Source organism: Platichthys flesus, chromosome 14, assembly GCF_949316205.1.
Source record: "Platichthys flesus chromosome 14, fPlaFle2.1, whole genome shotgun sequence".
In the NCBI taxonomy this organism is placed as follows: Eukaryota; Metazoa; Chordata; class Actinopteri; order Pleuronectiformes; family Pleuronectidae; genus Platichthys; species Platichthys flesus.
Window position 1 is genome coordinate 4,994,856 of NC_084958.1, and position 21,637 is coordinate 5,016,492.

At 40.7% G+C, this 21,637-nt stretch overlaps 1 protein-coding gene across 3 annotated transcripts in view; it reads left to right on the forward strand.

Annotated features, from left to right (window-relative positions):
- astn1 (astrotactin 1) overlaps nucleotides 1-21,637 on the forward strand; it is a 423,107-nt gene that overhangs the window by 351,232 nt on the left and 50,238 nt on the right. For all 3 annotated transcript variants that reach the window (XM_062404910.1, XM_062404912.1, XM_062404911.1), the window contains one exon: nucleotides 18,970-19,247. In XM_062404910.1, coding sequence (XP_062260894.1) covers nucleotides 18,970-19,247 — 278 coding nt within the window. The remainder of the gene's footprint in view (nucleotides 1-18,969; nucleotides 19,248-21,637) is intronic.

Here is a 21,637-nt window from a genome sequence, read left to right on the forward strand (position 1 = left end):
CTGCCAGTTTCATTTGGAGAGATAAGGCCGGGCCCCGAATGCACCTGCCTGGCCGCACGCAGCAGGAAGGACTGAGAGAATAAATATGTAAAAAATTGAGGATACATTAACAGAGTTGGAAATAAAAATTCCCAGTCCATGTGGCACTCACTCTCTCGTTCTCTGTGTGTGGGTGTGTGCGTGTGTGTGTGTGGGGTTGCTGCTATCGAGTCTTCGCTGTAACTCCCTGTTGGCAGGGTAAAATGAATGGCCTCTGCTATAGATTTTTGGCAGACAAGTCCCCCTACAACCATCTTATATCTTATTACCAACAGCCTCAGACGCTCAAATTGATCTTTATCGGTGTGAAGAAAAGAAATTCCCCATGGCATCGTCGACCTTTATGGTCCTCACCTTTCATTGTCGAATTTTTTTTTGTGTGTGTGTGTGCTCATATGTGTGTGTTTGTGTGTCCCCTGCAAGTGGATACTTCAGCAGACACACCCACCATCCTGATGGAGAGTAATTGCTGGAGCAGCCACTGTAGTAGGCATGTCCAAGGTGATAGACCTGGAGTTGTACTCAGGAATGAGATTTCTTTTTTTAATCAAAACTCCATCTCATACCTGAGTTGCACTCAAGTGCCTCCTAAAATCCCCCCATTAGCATAAATAAGTTTTCACTGCCGTGAGCTTCTTGTTACTTGACAGAAAAAGTTGCACTTCTGTTGATAAAGAGTGGGAGCAGCATTTCTTTCCTCAGCTGATTCACTGCCGACACTTCAACTCTACATGCACTTACAACAGGTTAATGTAAAGCACAGAGAAGTTGCAGTGGTAAACGTAGCACCAAACCTACTGAGCATGAAACACCTTTTCTGCCATTTGGATTTCAGTCAGCAATAATTTTGCAATGAAGTCATTCATTTCCGCAAAATAGAGAAAATAGTGCTGGGGTAGAAAGTATATGCTGTGTCCCTCTACCTGAGATATTTAGCATATTCACTTGATGGGTGAGGTCACTGAACAAAAAACACAGAGGACATGACAGACAAATAGTTCTAGCAGAGATACACAGGACTCACAGATCACAGTGCCTCCTGCTGTTCGCTTCAACTCTCAACACATATAAAATTGAAACACGTTAGCAAACATTTGCACACATTTTGCAGACACAAAAACATCTGTCCAATCATCAGTCTTTTCCCGGCTGTGAATGTGCAAATTGGCAGTATTGCTATATTTGGGATATGTTAGCTTCATTGCTGGAAGCTTTTGGGAGACAGTAGTTTTTCATCATCTGTCTTTTAAATATGGATTTAGTGGACCATGAAGTAAAACCAATAAGGAGAAATGGGTCTAAAATGTTGAATGTGGTTTCATTATTAACAGTGTCACATTTAGATCCCTTATTGATTCAAAACATGTTTGATGTATGCAGCTTCAAGGTCCAAGGACTGTATATCTGACCGTAAATGACAAAGTCCTCAGACGTCCTAATCCAGGTTTAAACCCGGTATTCGCAGAGTACTGAGGACCTTAACAGTTCATCCTCTCCTCATCAGCACAGAGAGACAACTTCCAACTGACTTGCAAGTGTAGAGTATTAAAACTCGACTCCTCTTCTTCCTCAAGTTTTAATCCTTTTTTTTTTATGTCATCATATCTTTTCTTCCCCAAGAGGCTCTTGACTTTATTGTATTCCTCTCGTCTGTCTCTTGTCACTTGATGGGTTTTCAGGCTATAGTGCCCTACAAATGTAAAAGGGAAATTATCCTTTTATGATAGGCTGACAGGATCAGACCCTGTGTAGAGTGACCATCATGAATGGAGTCATTATGGATATTACCCTTTGTAAATGTCTGCACAGTTACGCATCGTTCTCAACCGCCACCACAGCCCCATCATTTTCATGTTTCATTTTGTCCTATTTGTTCTGTCTCCCTCTACTTTCATACAACAGTCTGGCAAACAGAGCCTTGTTAGAGCAGCGTGTTTGTGCAAAGTGAGAATGCAGCGTTCTGGTGCCGGTGTGATAGGAGAGTGTTGACAGTTTTAATGAAGACAGACTGGAAAGCTCCCGAGGTGATAGTGCCAACATACCAGCAGCAGGGCTTGGAACAGGCTCTCCATTGGCTCAGAAGACTTTTTATAGTCACATCCTGACTATGATGACATAGACATTTCTAAATGGTCATAGAGAAATGCTTTGTTCGTGAGGTGTATCATTTACCTGTTAGGCCTGGGCCACACTGGCTGCCATGTGCATTACACGATGGCTGTGTCAGGGAACATGTCTGCAAAGCTGCCTCATGAAGTATTACTACTGTATTTCCATGAATTAAAGTAGGTCAATGTACTCAACTTCATGTAGTGTTCCAGCATGTGGAACACTTCAGTCAAAAGAAATGGTTTTGAGGTGATAAATAATTTTAACGAGACCTCAATACTCAGAGACCCCAATGCTCAGAACAAAGCTAGCTAAAAAGTTGAGGCCGACGTTATCTAGACGTGCTGACCAATCACCACGGAGTGCTTCTGCTGACCAATTAAAGCAGACATTGACTGGAGGGAGGGCCTTAAATAGACAGGAGCTAAAACAGCTGCAGCAATGGACAGAGGAGAGTGATGCATTTTCTGAACATTAGAGCGTGGAATGAAAGGTAACTACATCCATTAGCAAAAATAGGTTTTCACTGCCGTGAGCTTCTTGTTCCTTGAAAGAAGAAGTTACACTTCTATTGACAACAAGTGGGAGCAGCATTTCTTTCCTCAGCTGATTCACTGCCGACACTTTAACTCTACATGCACTTACAACATTGTCTGTCATGTTTATACAAAGCACAGAGAAGTTGCAGTGGTAAACGCAGCATAAAAACTACTGAGCATTAAATACTGAAGATACCTTTTCTGCCATTTGGTTTTTCGGTCGGTAATAATTTTGTAATGAAGTCATTTGTTTCTGCAAAAATAGAGAAAATAGCAGAGGTGGGACCAAGTCATTTTTTTGCAAGTCCCAAGTAAGTCTCAAGTCTTTGCCCTCAAGTCCCGAGTCAAGTCCCAAGTCAAGACAGGCAAGTCCCGAGTCAAGTCCAAAGTCAAGACTGACAAGTCTCAAGTCAAGTCCAAGTCCTGCAGTTTGAGTTTCGAGTCTTTTCGAGTCCTTTTGATCACTGAGTAATAATATATTTACACAGATCATGTATGCTTTTAAAATCTGTATTTATTTATTAAAACAAGTGCAATTGAAATTACAGAAAAAAGTTGTGCCAACATTGCACTTCCCTATTGCACTATTAACCAGTCATTTTTAACATTTAACTCATATTTTGCAAGAATATTCTTCATTTTAAACCACTCCTACAGAATGAACACATTTGAAAAAAGAAGTGCAACTGTAATTATTTGTACAAAAGTGCTAACATTGTATTTTGCATTTTAACTAGTTCCACAGCAGTTTCTGTCCTGTCCTGTGTTGATCTCATCTCATTTATCTCACCTCATATTGTCTGTGTCTGTGTGTACATGTGAGAAACATAAAAAATACATGAACATGAACATTTCTGTCCTGTCCTGTGTTTATCTCATCTCATTTATCTCACCTCATATTGTCTGTGTGTGTGTGTACATGTGAGAAACATAACAAATACTTGAACATAATAATGAACATGGTTGTGCTTTTTATATGTCAGGGCCCTATGCTGCATTGCATTTGCAAAAGACCAAATTGGCCAAAGGTCTGTCAGTCATTTGTGCACGATGGGGACGTAGTATGATTCCACCAAGTGCCGCTGCGAGCCATTTTGGTGCCCTAAGCATAACTCCTCTATGATTACGTTAAATAATCATCAATAATAGTCAATCTTCTTTAACTTTTTTTGAGCAATTTAATATATCTCTTGTTCTGCCTTTTTTGTGATATACATGGCTAAAAGGTACCTAATATTTCTATATTGAAATAATATCGGCATTATAATTGTAAGCTAATTTATTTAATGACATATTGTTGAGGGTTGATTTGTATTTCCGGTTTTAAGTGGGTTGTTGTTAGTGACTCTTATTTTGAAAGGGGGGTTTAAAGGAAGTGGGTGCTGTGAATAGTGAAGTTGTAAAATGAACGGAGAATAAACGGGTGTGCTGTCACGAGCGCAGGACCTGCTCTTGTGTCCTTTGTCGGCTGAAGCCGGACTTATGATACAACCAAACGCTCGGCTACATAATTATTATAACTATGATGATTTTTCAGTTGCCTATTTTTTGGTGCCCCCTCAGGACTTGGTGCCCAACGCACAGCGCGTAGTGCGCGTTTTGGAGCGGCGGCACTGCACACACACACACAGACGCACAAAACACGATGAAAGATACAGAGCGCTCCTTAATAACATACTTTTTAATCATGTGTTTTGGGGACAGGAGCAAGTCTTATCAAGTCAAAAGGCTCAAGTCCAAGTAAAGTCACGAGTCATTGATGTTGAAGTCCAAGTCGAGTCGCAAGTCTCTTTACATTTTGTCAAGTCGAGTCTAAAGTCATCAAATTCATGACTCGAGTCTGACTCGAGTCCAAGTCATGTGACTCGAGTCCACACCTCTGGAAAATAGTACTGGGATATAGAAACAACATTTTCCAAATGTCTACAAACACAACAAAAACATAACACAAGATTCAAATCCCAGACATACAGTCTCGATTTTTTTATCATGTATGAAAGTAAAATGATATAAAAGGTAATCAGACAAAGATGGCTGTCGTCTCAGTGTGACAGATACGCTGCTTCATTAATGCAAACCTGGCATTTTCCACTCATTCTGTTTTTTTCTGAAACCACCGGCCATTTTTCACATCAATGCACCTTATTAAATGTGTCTCTGTTCTGGATCCAGAGCTCATTTAAGTCTCCTAAAGCTGCTATCATACAGTGATACAGCAGACACGGACATAAGAACAGCATCAGCTGAGAAACATTTTGCTACACTACATTACTCTGGTCTTTAGTACCAGGCGAGTTCACGCCGCTCAACATTATAGGCGGCAACAATCCACAGATCGAAGAGAGAAAGGAGACAGTGGTGTATTTCTGCAACTGTGAGGCCTGCAGGAGGAGGAAGTGATAAATCGCTCTTGGCTAAGATCTCTCAACAAACTCACTGTGCTGTAGGTTGAACAACAGATGGGATGGATAGAAAAAAAGGTACAAGAGACAAAGACAGAAGAAGAAGAAGAAGGGGGGGGGGGGTGAGAAGAAAATCAGGAAAGAAATTAACCAAAGTGGTTAGTTTTGCATTCTCAGAATATGCAAGGTACTGGCTCAGATTATATTAAGGCCTTTATAAGACTCAGTAATATTTATGATATGTGCGCCCCCTCACTTTCAAATAGTCGTATATCCATGCAGGCCAGCATCTTTGAAAGAAGGTTTGTTTTGGACAACTCTGAAGGACATGACTTACATCCATTGCCAACATTTTGTACAAATGCAAGAGCAGGTTTTCAGTCTATGCAGCAATGGATAAAGTACGGCTGTGAAAAGGGTTGTGCTATTCACGTTGAAGATGCTATACAGTCATTATATCTATCAGTATTTATGTGAGGATCCTGGTCATTATTTTGATGAATAAAAACGCTTTTCTATAGAGATAATGTAAGTAGACATCAAGAAATACAATGTGAAGTATCTGAGGAGTGAGGAATAATGCTGCTGTGTGGGGTTGCGTAGAAACACATTTAGTGTTTTGACATGCATCACATAGCGCTTGTGTTGCCCTAGCTTACCCCAAACCCTGAAGCATAATGATTCTTACTCAACTTTAATCACGTTTTTTAGTTGCATAACTTTAACAATAACTTTAGAAAACCCTTCGGTGCTCATACAAATTCACAGAAAGTAATCAAGTCAGTTACCTTAGCTGCTTTCAGAACGAATATCTCCGGATGAAAAAGAGGTGCCGACGCAGGAGAAGATGGATCCAGAGCTTTTGGTGATACGGGCCAGTGCTGGTGTTAATGTGCTGTAAACAAAAACATTTTGAATACTTTTCTTCCTGCCTCTTCCCGCTGCACCAGCCCTCACCTGAGCACTTCAGAGATGTCTGTACTGTTGTGAACGCGTCTGAGTGGAGAATATCCTGCTGCCTTCTTCATAAGTGAAAGGAAAACACTGGACCCAATTGTCTGGAGTTATGTTCTGAAAATGTCTCTAAACATTCTCAAAAGTTCATCTGCGCCTCCATAACTGAAAAACTCTTTCACAAAACTGTTTCAGCTGCATATTGGACCTTGGTTAGCCTTCAAAGTCACAGAATCCTGCTCATATGCTCGAGTGTTAACCTCAGATTTAAGAGGAGCGCAGGCAAATTTCCCCCTGAACCAACCAATTAGCACACTTCCTAATTAACAGGAAATTTCTCACCATTGGTTATTTGACATGGTACCCTTTATATTCTCACTTCTGCTCTGAAAGATGTTCAGACTTTTTTGTAGCGCTGACGGTTACAAGATTCTAGGAATATCCTTTAATAGCCCAAGATGCCTGATGCTTTTTCCAACTTGCGTATTTCTCAGAAGGTCAGTTTGATCTGTCGGTGAAAATCCTGATATGTTAAGTTGTTGATGGAACATTCCAGGTTCCATATTTCTGAATCTAACATTTAGTAATTGTTCGTTGTGTTATGTTTCCATGCATAAAGAGGTTTTATGATTGGCAAACAGCTCATTTTGTTTTCCAGTTTGTGACCTCTACTGTAAGGGAGATGGTCCACATTGACGTAGCCTATCCCACCACCCTCTTACGGCGTTACGCAGACTACTTTATTCAAGCTAGTTGATGGAAACTTGTATAATTTGCCATTTATGTGACATTTGCTGGGTTCTCGTATGGAAACATGGCTTGTGACATTTTGGGGGGATGTTCGTGTACAGCAGACGTCGCCAGGAAAACTGTGAAAGCCAAGAGAGAGTCGTGCACGAAGACGGAGAAACGAGTCCCTGTAAGTGAGAGTGACGCTGATGAACATGTACAGAGAACATGTAGAGGAACGCGCTGACAGACAGACAGCATTACTGAGCCCTTCAGCGCCCGTGAAGGAGACGTAACTAATGGGCCTGTCAGGCGGCGGTCAGCTGTCCTAATCAGCACTCAGACAAACAGCGTCTGCTCCCGGTCTGCCATGCACCACACATTGCTTTAAACATCGAGCTTCCATTGGCTTAGAGAGCTTTGTCAGATACTGCTGCAGGTAAATGCGTGTGTGTGTTTGCATGTCTGGTTACGTTGGTGGTTTGGATACAGCAGGATAAAGCGGAATGAAGGGCCTCACCCAGCAGGCTTAAATCTGAAAGCCTGCAAGGGTAAAGAGAATAGAGGGGCAGGGGAATGCTGCATATGTATTGTCACATAAAAGCAATGTTGAACTTTAGGTTGTGCAGTTTGCTGGATATTTTCCATCTTCCTTATCCTCTGATCTATGGCTGAGTAAGGGGAATAATATTTTGTCTGCGACCCATTCAGCCATGCATGTCGAAATGGTTCTCCAAATCTCACTCTTAACACATTTATTTATGAAAAATCGACTGTATCAGCCTTTATCACATCTTTTTTTGTGAATACGCCAAATGGCTGAGGGAAATTGTGATATATCTGATCAATTTTCTTTAACTTATGCCAATTCTTTTCAGTTGTTTTGTAGATATTAAAGAAGTCACGAAAGCAGGTGGATTGACACATAGTTACAAGAAAGATACAGCAAGCTAATATACATTCAACACCAGTTAGAAAATAGGACACCACCGCCGCTATAGTTAAACTTCAATCTGAGAGGGACACTTGTGTTGTTCCAAAAATAGAATTTTCCTCTAGGATACTGTAATGAGAGCAACCACATTCGTACAGCAACAAGGATGAAATACAATATGTGGAGCTCGCAGCAGAAGTAACTCAGTGACAGTGGATGTGACTGAAACTGAGTGTACCTGTGACAGTGTTGAGGGTCGACTTATAACATTAATTAAAAAAATTGTATTTGAGTACTTTATAATCGAATTAAATGGTGTTTAATGTCTTTATAAAGGTGGGGGCTTTTTTGCATGTGGGTGGGTGTTGCCTGACAAGCCACCGCTGAGCAGAAGATAGTAACTTTGTGATATTCTGGGGCTCCGTAAAAACTTTTTTAATCGCATGTATATCTTAATGTATGTTTAAGCCTCTTACAAGTGTTGGGGACAAAGAAGCAAAGACATTGTCATGACACTAATAATTTGTTTTTATAACAATAGAAAATAGATTATAATGGTGGTCTTCCATAGAGCTCTGGTGGCAAACACGTCAAGTCATAATCCCATGTAGACACATATAGCAACTACCTGTCATTGCTTACGAATATAATTGCGACTGTCAAGGAGAGTACATGCAGAACGCTGTGAGAGTTCAGGTCAAACCATTATTTTTTTAAGTGAAAGACAAGCCAGGTATAATAACAATAACAATAGATAGAATAAAACATAATTTACAGAACACGGTGGAAAGTTGGATTTAAGTTTCGTATTATAAAGTAATTGGTGTCTTTGCCTAGCCATGTATTTCCCTACCAAAGGTGAGGATTGTGAGCGTATTGTTTCGGCTAAGACAAGTCGTCATTATCATCACTACCATCTGCCATCAGATGCCTCAAAGAGAAGCTGTTGTCACCACATTATATGTTAGTGTCATTTATGTATGTTCCTTTATTTAGTAAGGCCAGGATGTCATTAAATTTGAAATGGACCTTGATAGTAAAAATGTCCCCCAGCCTGCTTTGTAGCATTAGATATTACTGATTAAACAAGAAAACAGTGACATGTAAACACCTTGCTGAAGGGATACTCCAGGACTCCATGACATCACTGTTGCCACAGGCACAACTGAACATAAACAAGACCCCACCACACGCAACAACATCAATAGAAGTATCTCCTTCCATATTATGTAGGACTTCTACACTAAGTACTCATGACTGTGTGAATACGTTTTGATGTATTGACTGACAGTGGCCATGAACGGAAAATTAAGGGAAATGAGAGCTGCCTTATGAGTACAGGTGGCCCAGCTCTAAGCTCAGGGATCATTAAGTAAACTCACTGGATCTCCTGATGGTGTGAGACGCGTCGTTCGGTAACATTTACACATGAAGCCTCCACTTACTGCAGAGACTAACCAGGGATTTTACACTGCATGACTGTGTCTACATAGTTACTTAACATGTCCAGCCTTATTATATTTTATCCATTCTCAAACAGAGGGCATCGATAGCACGTCCATTTACAGCTCATTAATTTCAATAAATAGCCATCTGACTTTTCTCATCACAGTTTTGAATAATGCAGCTGTAAAGGGTTTATGACAGATGAATGATTGTAACTGCTATTCAATGCAAAGTATACAGTCTTCTCTAGGAAACAGATGAGTAATTAAGAGTAAATGATTGAGCAAATTACTATAATCTCTTTATCCTGCTTCATTCCTTCCCCCATTACGAAGTCTTTAATTGGAGGTTTGTGAGAAATTTCAGGTTAATGAGCGGTTACGACAGTAAATTAGCAATTAGTCAACTGATATGGCAGGGAAATGTGCTCTGCCCAGTGGGTTGAGAAGCAGGTCAGCCAGTCAGCACGGGGGGATTGAGCGACGGCCTTGTTGTGAATGACGACCTGTCTGAACACCAGTTATTTTTATCTCAGTATCTGAAAGAGGTGAATGTAAAGGGTCAATTACGGGCAGCTGCATACATTTATTCCATGAATGCATTAAGTTACTACTTGGAGTTGATGCTGATTGTCACGTTTAAGTGGTTGATGGTGCTGTTGACACGGATTCACTGGAGAGTTTAAGTGTTGTTACACTTTAGAGTGTACACATGGTAATGCATATCCGCCCTAGTTATAGACTGAGACACACACACACACACACACACACGCGCACACACACACACACACACTTCTCTCTCTGTCAGTCTTTTAAACTTCCCACTTTCTCACTGTCCTTCACACCCAAACACAGTGTCAAAAAAAACCTCTTCCTTTTGCCCTGCGTTTCTGCACATATGCTCCACGCGGAAGCAGTCACACCAGATTGCAGTGTGTCTTTGCAGCCAAGGGAAAGATGAATACATCTTTTCTTTCTGCTATTTGCTTGAGATGGATAGGGACCGAGCGGCGCCCTGCTGCCACAAATTATCAGGTACAAACTGTGAGGATGCTGAATATGGTGTCATTTCAGACGTGCACGCATGAATGCACATGTGCAGGGAAACGCTGCTCGGCACATCTGAGGAGATTTGCCCGTCACACAGATTTGTTTAAGCGCCCTGATGTGTTCCATTTTGCAGGTTTAGAGTTTAGACTGCATCACAGAGACAGACACACAGCACACCCAGCGTTTTGTTTGTGTATGTCTCATTTTTCTCGTCTACACACAACAGGCGCAATCCCTCTTGAACTCCCTCTAATTTTTGGAATGCAGTTTCCATCACAATGCTTTCCTATTTGCTAAAAAACTGCCTGCTTTGATTTCTGACACCCTCAGATCAGCAGGAGCTAATGATTGCATTCCATGGGCATGTAATGTTCATCTCGGCCAAAAACATATTAAAGGTTAGGTTTGGTTTCCCCTGCTTTTGTATGCTGAACAGCAGAGCATGTACATTGATAGCACTTGCAGCAGCCATGTCATTGATCCACTAGCACCATCTAGTGGCAAAATAGGGTACTTTCAAATTGCTGAAGGAAGTGGAGTCAGAATGGATATAACCTTTTATCACAGGATGGACGCGAGGGGGACTCATGCTGGGAAACACAGGAGCCACAGAGGTGTCAAGTCTGGCATTCAGTTTAGAAACATCTTTTTTTTTTTAATGGTGCTGAGTGTGTCAAGGGCTAACATCATGCACTTAGAACATGAAATGATTTAATGAGTCACCAGTTCGCAAATAAGTCTGATGAAAGGTTTATAATGGCCAGGATCTGCTGGGCTATAAGAGGCAGGAAATGAAGGCTTTAACTCCAAACCACTGTGATATTTAACACCAACTATATCTGAAGATTTCATGCTTAAGCCCCCGTGTCTTTCTTTTCTTCTGGTCTCTCATCGTCCATGATCATTTATAGACTCGGAAATAAAGTTCTGTAAAGAGGAGAAGTGACTTGAGACAGCCAGTGGCAGAGTTATCTCTCACTGGAGAGAGTGGGAGGAATGGGTGGATGTAGATGCACCGTTTGATCCTGAACAGCTCAGAGCTCCATCTGTTGTGTATTAGAGAGATGATGAGTCATTCCACTTGGTAAAGCTTGGGTTAAAGCAGCCCCAAATCCCCCAGCCTCAAACACACACAGACACACACACACAAACACACACACACACACACACGGACACACACAGACACGCGGATAAACTCTCATACTTAAATATGCTCATACTGAAAGTTTTCCATCATGCATCTGTCCATTGTCTACAATTAAGTCACGCCTATTAGGGCTCAGGCTGTAGCTGAGATTGATTTCTATAGATCATGCCTGATAAATATCTTATAACATTAACCCTCACCACACTGGACAGTGTGTTATTGTCGGACTCAAGATAACATACAGAGATGTATGTTTTTGTTTTTTATTTTTTCATTCTTTGTTTTAAATAATGGCTAATTCAAATTGTTATTATTATTATTTCATCACTCAAGGAGTTAATAACAAACATGCTATTCTTCAATTATATTGGCTTACATTTTCTCAGAGTTCTCTGTTTACTGGACAAAGACAATAAGCAATGTTAAGATTCTTCGCAGTTAAATTACTGATGAACTGTTGATTACTTGATGGATCTAGATCCAATATTCTGACTTCTTTGTAAAGGCTTGGAGAAGGTAGATGCTGACTTTGTCTTCCTGTTCTGTGCTTAGCAGTTTGCTTACTTCGAGCTCTTCAAAAACAGAAAAGAGTGAAACAATTAACATTAGAAAATAATGCTGAATAAGGCTGAACACAGTGCAAAGGGGATGATACTTGAATGACACATTATACGTAATCGTACAAAATATGAAAAACACATAAATATTGATAAGTGGAGTATTCATCTTAAACCGTAAGCTAGCTTCAAGGCTAAAGCTGGGATGTAACCATAAATCAACCCTTTGAAGAAATAAAGACTTACCCAAATGCTTTCCAGCACTTCAACGGAAATGTTTACATAAGCAAAAAATGATCACACCCTCACAAGCACATAGGCTCACGACGGTAATCTTTTAAGGTCCAACCCTCGTGGACAGGAATGAATCAAATTAGGAAGCAAATATTAGATCAAGAACGTTATTTGGGAAAGGAGGAAGCCAAGAGGAGGATATGACTTTTCTTTTTCTGTGTTTTGTACCGTCATCACTTTCCTTTGTGAAGTGTCTGACTGTCAAACTCAGATTACATTTAATGAGCTTTGGGAGTGCGTGTGCGTGCCCCATTTCCCTAAAATGTATTATCTTCAAAGCAATATACAGCTAGTAATTTGACTTCCCTTAACACAGATGGGTTGAAGTGGACAGCAGTTTAAATGGTTTAAATGATCTCGGTGGGAATGCACCTCTCGGCAGCAGCTCGGTTGAACTTATAGGTGAAGGCAAATGCCGATGGTCAGGCAGCGCTGAACCGAACTGAACCAGTGGTGAAATCTGGTCTGAAACCATCTGGCCATTCAGGAATAAAAAAGTTTCACTTGTCTCCAATATCATCATGCTTGGGAAAGTTGTGTACTGATACTTTTGGCTTCCTGACCTGACACACACAATGTTTCCCAGACAATTTTTCTGTCCTGCAGCTTACTAGCTCAGAGATGGGATGATTAAAACAACAAATAAAAAAGATGGGATCCGGGAGGGCCGGGCTGGGCTCATGGCTGAGGGCAGTGACGGGGCCCACTTTCTGAATAGTGTCTGTGGAATAAGTATTTTGACACCTTTGCTGTATGTACATAGCAGTTACCACACATTATTTATTATTATTATTATTATTTATAATAACAGGAGTCACAGGAATCTTACTTTCTACGATATTGGATGATAAACGCCAAAGACAGACAGAAGAAAAGATGGGGAAATTAACATTTGAAGAGCAGGAGTTAGAGTGGTGTTGGGAATACAAAGGCAGTGTCCGAAAATGTGGGAGAATAGAGATTGGTTGTAGGGCTTGTTTTATTAGGGAGATGCAGAGCAAGCGTATTACAGCTTACCTCCCTAACACCTTACACAAGTGTATCAGCATGGCAAAGAAAAAACAAGTGTGATGTACCTCTTATAAGAGACAGAGGGATCAGAAGGAGGAGGTGCAGCACAAAGAGACACAGGCTGAGAATGACAAAAGGAGAAAAAATGATAGATGACGTTAAAAGACGAGCGTGTTGCTCTCTTGTTTTACATGACATGCAGCTTGAATATCAGAATCCATAGATCACCTTCGGAAGATAAGTGATTTGCAGACGTCCGTACCCAGCTTTGTCCTTCAGCACATCACATTACACTTCTTACCTTCATGTAGAGGATTTGTGCTTCTGCTCGAGCACTTGTGAAGAACATTGAGTCAATTAAGCACCCACAGGCCACTTATCATGTGATGGTGTTGTAAATCAGCCTGTCAGGAAACAAGCAAACACTCATTCAGCAGAGTCTGACCCCAGGACGGATCTAAAGTGAGTCTTGATGTCAATGACTCACTAATTGGCACAAAGGCTTTTCACTGAATGTTCCTGGGGCCATTTCCACTCCATGTTGAAGGGGACAACAGTCGTTGTGTGCCAAAAGACAGTAGCTGTGTGAATTTATGAGAAATTTAGTTACAAAAGAAGTAACTTGTGTGGTATTAATGCTGTTTGTTATGCATGAGCAGTGATTCACACTTGGTTAGAGACTTCTCCGGGTTTTGATTGCTGGTTTAAATACAGTTATTTTTGTAAAGCTTCTCTGCTGCACCTTTACACAAACGGTCATTTCTTTGCTTACATTTTTTTTGTCATTAGCAGTCGGGTGGTATTAGTGGATGTTGTTAACACGTAATATTACAAGAGTGGTATCATGTTTTTCTGTCTTTCTAATGTACAGAAAAGTGGTTCTTTTCTTTTTAACCTGGTTTGAAATGGTGACTATGTTAGGGGTTGATTAAAAGCCAGCACTGATCCAGGAAAGCAGTTTTCAGACATGATCTGGGAAGGAACTCCTGGGGAATTGGGTAGGGACTTTCTCTGCAGTTTGCCTCTCCCACTTGAACAACGCAACAGGGGTTTCTCTGCTCAGACGCATTCACAAAAGCAAGAATTCTCCTCAGGAGTCAGGTGAGGGGGGGGGGCACAGCAGACAGAGGCAGCACGTAACGTATTAATTCCGCTGCTGTAATCGTATGTTTTTACCTTCTACGTGTCTGGCACCACTTTTTCTTCCGGATATGTTTAGTTTTTCCTTTTTTTTTTCTAACACTTGGTTAGACACTCCTCCAGGTTTTGATCGCTGGTTTAAAAACAGAGCTTTCTAAGATTACCTAAGTTATTTTTGTAAAGATTCCTAGCTGCACCTTTACACAAAGGGACATTTTAAGTCTAATATCTTTACTTAAAGGGAAAAGAATTGTCTTTTTTTTTTTTTTGACTTTGTATAATTGTGTAAATCTGCACGTATCCCCTGGAGTTACAGTTATAATTTGAAGTTAATTGAAGAGGACCCAGTGCTTCAATATGCTCTGTATGTTTGGCCATCAGGCGTCTTCAGGGCCATCAGGCGTCTTCAGAGCTGTTTGCTCAGTTTAATGTCCCCTGTGGTCCCAGCTGACACTGAACGCTGCCGAACTAAAACACAACTTAACTGAACTAATCGCTGCCAATCTCCTTTGCCCTAAAAGGCACCCAGCTGTGCTAATATGACTTCCACACATAATAACCATCTGCCAGAAGGTGACAAGTGAAGATGGAATGATGAGAAGTGATTAGTGGGAAGTGAGTCAGTCTGACAAGGATATATTAAACTCTGGCTGGGTGTGTGTGGGGGGGAGATGACATGCTTGGCAACATTCAGATGAATAAGTCCGGGACTGCAAAAGTTTTGTGGACATGCATGGAATCACTCACGTGATCAACGGACTAGCTCCAAGATATTTTCCTTAAAGGTTCACAAGGTTCTCAAGCGCACACGCCTCTCAAGGGTCAAAATGTATGAATGTATAGAGTTTCCCTCTGCCTTGATGGACACTGCCCTCAATTAGACCTCATTTACCAACACCTACCTCTCACTGGTACGGCGCCATCTGTCCAGTGGTCTCAGTGACACCCACAGTGATCACAAGGCCTTGAGGCTTAATGCTAACATTGTCAAGAGCATGTTCAGACAAGATGCCCTCACACCTGAGAAGAGAGCCATATCTAACATCAGGGGTGCATATGAACAATATTGTTGAAGCAGAAATCTTCTGATTTTATTTATTTATTTGGTTGACCGTCCAGTACTTTATCCGGAGGGAGTTTTGACATCAAAGAGGAATCTTATTCAGTACTTTCATCTGACTGTTGTGTTTTTGTTCACTGAACTATACTGTGCTATACTGCGTTTTATTTTAAACAAAGAATTATATTTTAATTGTATTTTCCTCGTTCCACTTGTTTGAATTATGTTATTGACTCTGTGATTTGGGTTGCGCAGTGGTTAGCACTGTTGCCTCACAGTGAGAAGGTCCCTGAAGGTTGAATCTCAGTCTGTCTGTGTTTATACACTGGCGACATTTTTGGAGGGTGCACCACTTCTCTCGCCCAATCTCTGCTGGGATTGGCTTCAGTTCCCCCTGCGACCCTCAAGAGTTTAAGCAGTATAGATGATAAATGGGTTGATTGACTTTGTGATTTGTCAATGACAAGGTCTTGGCAGGATTTGTTCCCTGTTAATTCATCCCCAAACCAGCCAATTCACCTCATCTTGAGAGAAACAAAACCACTGGATGACTTCATAACCATCCAATCTCCTTTCTGCTTTGACTAAAACCTGATCACCCTTTGTTCAGTCAAATTAAAATCACTGTTACTTGTCAATCATGACTCTACTTTGAAAAGCTGTAATACCTAATGAGTCAAGAGGAGATAGACAACATGAAGTGTGTGTGAATATTTTAGGGATGTGCGGGTGATGAGGCATAATCAACAAGGCGATAATTACTGACACACCCCCACAAACGCTAACGCCAATATTGTGACTACGCCACTTGCGTTCTTAATCTCTTTTTAATGAGAAGTCAGTAACACTTACACTCACACACACACACACACACACACACACTCTCACAAACACAAATGTGTATTCATGTACACATTCAAACAGAGGCACTGCGGCAGTCCACTCCTCTGCTGATTGACTGGCTTCTGCATCTGCTGCAGGTAGTTGTATTGTTATGTTATTTTCATAACAATACAGAGAGAGATGAGTTTTTTCTGTTTGTCTTCTTAATGCCAAAGTGAATAGCAGGGGCTGGTATGACTGTGGGTGGGTGTTTGATGTAGGAATGTGTGTGTCCATCCAAAATTTCATGAATAAAATATCCCATATTTAGATTCATCTGCTTTTGATTGAATGTGAATCGAATAACCTATTAAACACGCAGACATACATCGGCTACACTGAGAAACAAGAGAATACATTCCGAGAGGAGAACGATTACAATTTCACACACCACAAGTTACATTGAAAGGAAACAGTAATGCAGAAGAGGCGGTAGCATTAGACATATTAGAAACAAATGACTTTGCCGGCATTACTGTGCACGTGTGGCAGTCCCTGAGCACCCGTGCAATCTTTTCCCCATCATCCCAAGGCTCACAAACCTGGATTGTATTCCATCACAGGCAGCTTGCACAACAAGACTATTCCCTAATTGGTGCTTGAGCTTTTAAATTGCCTGTGTTTGCTCACAGCCAAGAAGTCTCCCAAAATGGTAATCTCAACACCCCCCCCACCCCCACCTCCTTTAAAAAAATAAAATAAGAAGAAATATGAATCCAAAGTTCTGCATTAAGCATTAACTCTCACTGGCTTCACTTGGAAATAAAAAAGTTACTCCCTCGGAGACAACAGAACATTTTATGGGGAATAATTGATTCACGTATTTACATAATACATGAGTTAAATACAACAAACTTGAAAAAGTTAACTTTTAATGGGTCTGATGCACACAAAACTCTGTATAATCCCCCATCAAGCTCCACGCCCCACCACTTGTCATCTTGATGAGCTGTCTGGCATCTAATGATACAAATCTGCAGGTAACAATCATTCAAATAGAAAAGAGTCAATCTGCTCCAGAACAAAGCAAATCGGAATTTCAACACCTTCCTGCGTAGACACTTTTAGCTTTGCGATTATCAATTGTATGTATTTTCAGAATATCACAGGTCATCAAAAATTATTTCAATCCTGAATCTTATTCTCTTGTAAAAGTCATTTAGAAGCAAAGGCATACCACTGCTGTGGAAACTGTTTTTGAAGACTTTTTTTCTTTTCATGCTTTTCTGAGTTTTAAGTCTTGTAATTTGCATCAGAGGACCAACATGTGGTCATTTCTTTTAGCAAATCTCTAACATCCTTTTACAATCATCTGTTTCACACTAGTATAGAGCATAGACTGTATATGGTATAGAGTGGTTTAATATCCCCAACATAAGATAGAGCTGCCACTGTAAGTGTTCTTGACTCACTATTTGAGCAATAAAATAGACAAAGATTCTTTATAGAAATACTGCTATTCAAAGAAGTGATGTGTGAACATTGAAGCAGTGTTTTATTGTTTAACTGGTCAAGATGAGACCAGCTCATCTGTATTTTACGGACCGTTATGTTCAACATTCCATATTTTTTGCTGACTTGCCATTGCTGCTCAATGGGGAAACACAAAGAGGGAATTAATAGAGCATCTATCTTTTGCTTAAAAAGGTTCCATGTGACCAAAAGGTTGAATTCCTGCTCACCGTCAGCACTCAGCTACAGTTTGGTCAGGCATCAGAGGCCTGAGAAAATTCCATGTGGAGGAAATCAACCTTTTCTTTTACATTACTTAATTGTCCTATGGATGACCTAACCTTGAGTTGGAGTGGAAAACACCAAAAAAGTACCACGAACTATAACGTCTGGACGTTGCAGCACTTGAAGGTTCACTGTAAGATGTTGGTGAAAGGGATCTGTTGGCAGAAATTGAATATAAAATAATTGCAGTGATGTTATCACTAATGTGTTTCATCTAAATTGTACAATTTATTGTTTTCTTTACCATAGAATGGTCCCTATATATGTAAATTTGATTTATATCTACCTCAGGATGTCCTCTCTACGGAGGCTTCTATGTTTTTTAAAGTAGCCCAGACTGGACAAACTAAACTCCTTTTGAGTTTCAATGACAACTGAAGGCTACCACTGGTTATCTTATGCTTTGACTGGGATATCACTAAATTCTACACACTGAACCTTTAAATTAAGTACTATTTTTTACAACAATGACGAAAGTCACATTATTACAATGTTTCATTGTTGAGTAGAGATCCCTCCAGTTCCCCGTGTTTGCTGGAGAGCAAACAAGCTCTTTGTAGCCGTGGCCCAGATAGTTAGACGCCCGCTCGTGTATTCTGCCTGTGATGTCGAAAAGTTAAAAAGGCTCCAGAAGAGGGATGTGGGAACGCAGTAATGCTTTGTAGTTTTGCCGTGTGGCTAAAGGGGAAAGAAGTATTCTGTTGGTTCAGCTGTTTTCATTCCTACGCTCCCTTATCTCATTAGTGGCAGCATGTGACCTGAGTGTTTAGGGTACATACAGTATGTGCAGCGGGGTTCAACTGGCTCACATCACTTTTCTGTGTTCTTGTGGACTTCACAGAAATTAATTATTTTTAGGCTTCTTCTTTAATTTTTAAAAGTTTGATTAATGATTTCTACATGGCTCAATTAACCGGTCCCTCACCATCTGTCCTTTCAGGGAACTCCCCTTCAGAGGAATCAGAAGAGCGTGACAAGGAGCCCCGGACACTGACCTATCCTGCATACGTCGCCAGCCTGCTGGACACCGGTGCAAAACGGATGGCAGCCGGTGTCCGGATGGACTGCACCAGCCAGGGCCAATGCCCCCGCTCGTGCCACCTTTGCCACATGAGCCCGAGGGCGGCACAGGGGCGGCAGCAGTCTGAGCCCGTTCTGCTGCAGATTACAAAGTCTGCACCCATCTACGAATTAGTGTCCAACAATGAAACATACCAGGTGCGTACTGTGGTTTTTGTCAGTCATTAAGGTGCATATGAGCTCTGGCTGTCTAATGTCTGGAAAAACAGTCCTCACTGCACACATTATATAATCTTTCTTACACCCACAAAAAATGTGCTTCATCTTTTCTCATCCTCTTGAAAGGGATAATCTCACTAAAGCTTTCATGTGTTTGATTAAAGGAGGCTCTTATTATCCTATGTCCTTGTCACCCGTTGTTCAGTAAAATGAATGTTCCACTTTGATTTGAACTAAGTAAACTTTTCCCCCATTTTCTCATCCAAGATGCCTTAATGTGCGAGGACAGCAGCTAATAATGGCAAAAACGTTGTGTTTATGGGGATTTGATCATGGAACCACAGTGGCTCAATAGGCATCCTGCAATGAAACACCATGTGACTTGTGGATGTACAGAAAGTGAAGGACCCATCAGGCCTGAAAAGCTCATGGCCGCATCTTAAAGCAGGTTTACAGAAACTTGGGATTTACACAGCGAGGGTTTTTGTCTTATCCAATATCAAACCCTCCTCTGCCGGCAGCATGCTGCGCCTTAATCTGCTGTACTATGCTGAGGCTTATTTGACTTTATTGACACTGTCTGTCGAACTTGCTTCTAGTCCTCCAGAAGAGAGGTCGATACTATGCTGTCCAACCCCCCCCCCCCCCCCCCCCCCGCCCCCCACACCCCCACACCTCCATCCCCAGGATGACAGGCTTTCATTGTGAAGCACAGGCAGATAAATACAGCTGCGGTTATTGACAGGAGCTGTTTGGAGGTTGCTGATGCTTATCTGTGCAGCTACTTGTGTTGACACGATGCACAGGCAACATTCTGAATAAATTTGTGTACCACTATAACACGGGGTGTGCATCTACAGTGTATATCTCTGGCAGATGAAAATGCACGCTACATGAATTATCAAAAATTGGATGCAATAAAAATAAAAGGGGACTGCCGACATGCAGCTCAGCACAACAGATGATCTCTAAAATACACCAAAACAACTTAAACACTTGATATACATTACCTCCGGTGCAAGAACACTGAATATGTAGAAACCCAATATTTCGCTATTGAACTTATTCTGAACAAGACATTTATTTGATTATGGCATTTACATGATTTGCCAATATTCGTATTACATTTTACAGAGCACAGTCTTATTATGACTCACTTCATTACGTCCACTAATCCATTTCACTATATTATTATGTTTTAAATGCCCCACCTGAAATGGGTTAATATGTCATACTAATATATACTATTTTGTTCCTAATTTTGCCACACCTGCAAAACTTTTTTTTTCCATCTTGTTTACACCCAGGGAATGTGTCTTCAAATTGCTGTGAAAACCCAAACAGGACATTATCATCTAAAACATATTGCCCCTAAGGTTGAAAGACCGTAAGGTCTAAATGCCATTATGCTTATTCTGATTATGACCTCATTCGTGTTAAGAGAATCAGGAAATTCTGTTCACAAGGCAGCGTCTTATTCAGACTATTGTTCTCCAACAATATCACTTTGTCACCAAAAGCACAATCACCTTAAAAACAGTAGATGTATGGTGACAGCATGTAGCAAATGTTCGTCTGATTTACAGCATTTCATTGTTATGAATGTTCAAATGTTTAACACGTTTTCTGTTGTATGTAAATTTGTGCAAGATGTGCATAGATTTTAAATATGCAGGGTTTTGGTGGTAGAGTTTTTATGGAGAACGAAAAAAAATGTAACAATTAGTTTTAAGTCCCCAGCACGTTTTAACCTTATTTCAAGTACTGAATCAGAATATGTAACCAGAAAAAATGTTTTCACTATACAGTCTTTATAGATTTTTTTAAACTACAGAGTAAAAACATTTCAGATGCCACTGAGGTGCAATCTGACACACACACACACACACAGACACACACAGAAGCACACTGGAGGCACAGAAACAGCTGTATCTATTTTCAATGCTATTTGAGGACACTGGTGGTTGTGAATCAATTTACCCGTCTCTGTGATTTACATCACCAAGAGCAACTGGCCTCTATTTCCTGTATGTTCTTCTGAAAAAAGATATATATATAAAAACCCTTCATCTGCTAACAGCCTTTGGTAGTGTAGCTCTAAAGATTAAATAGAAACACGTTTCATGTTGCGTGTTGTTCCCCTTTATCTCTTTCTATCCCTTTATCCTCACATGTACCTATATAATAAATATGGTAAATGGTTTTGTATTTATATAGTGCTTTTCTAGTCTTGATGACCACTCAAAGCTCTTTACAGTACAGTTTTACATTCACCCATTCACACACACCCATTCATGCAGTGCATCTATTAGCAGCACTTTCTATATACAATATATAATATTCTCTCTCTCTCTCTCTCTCTCTCTCTC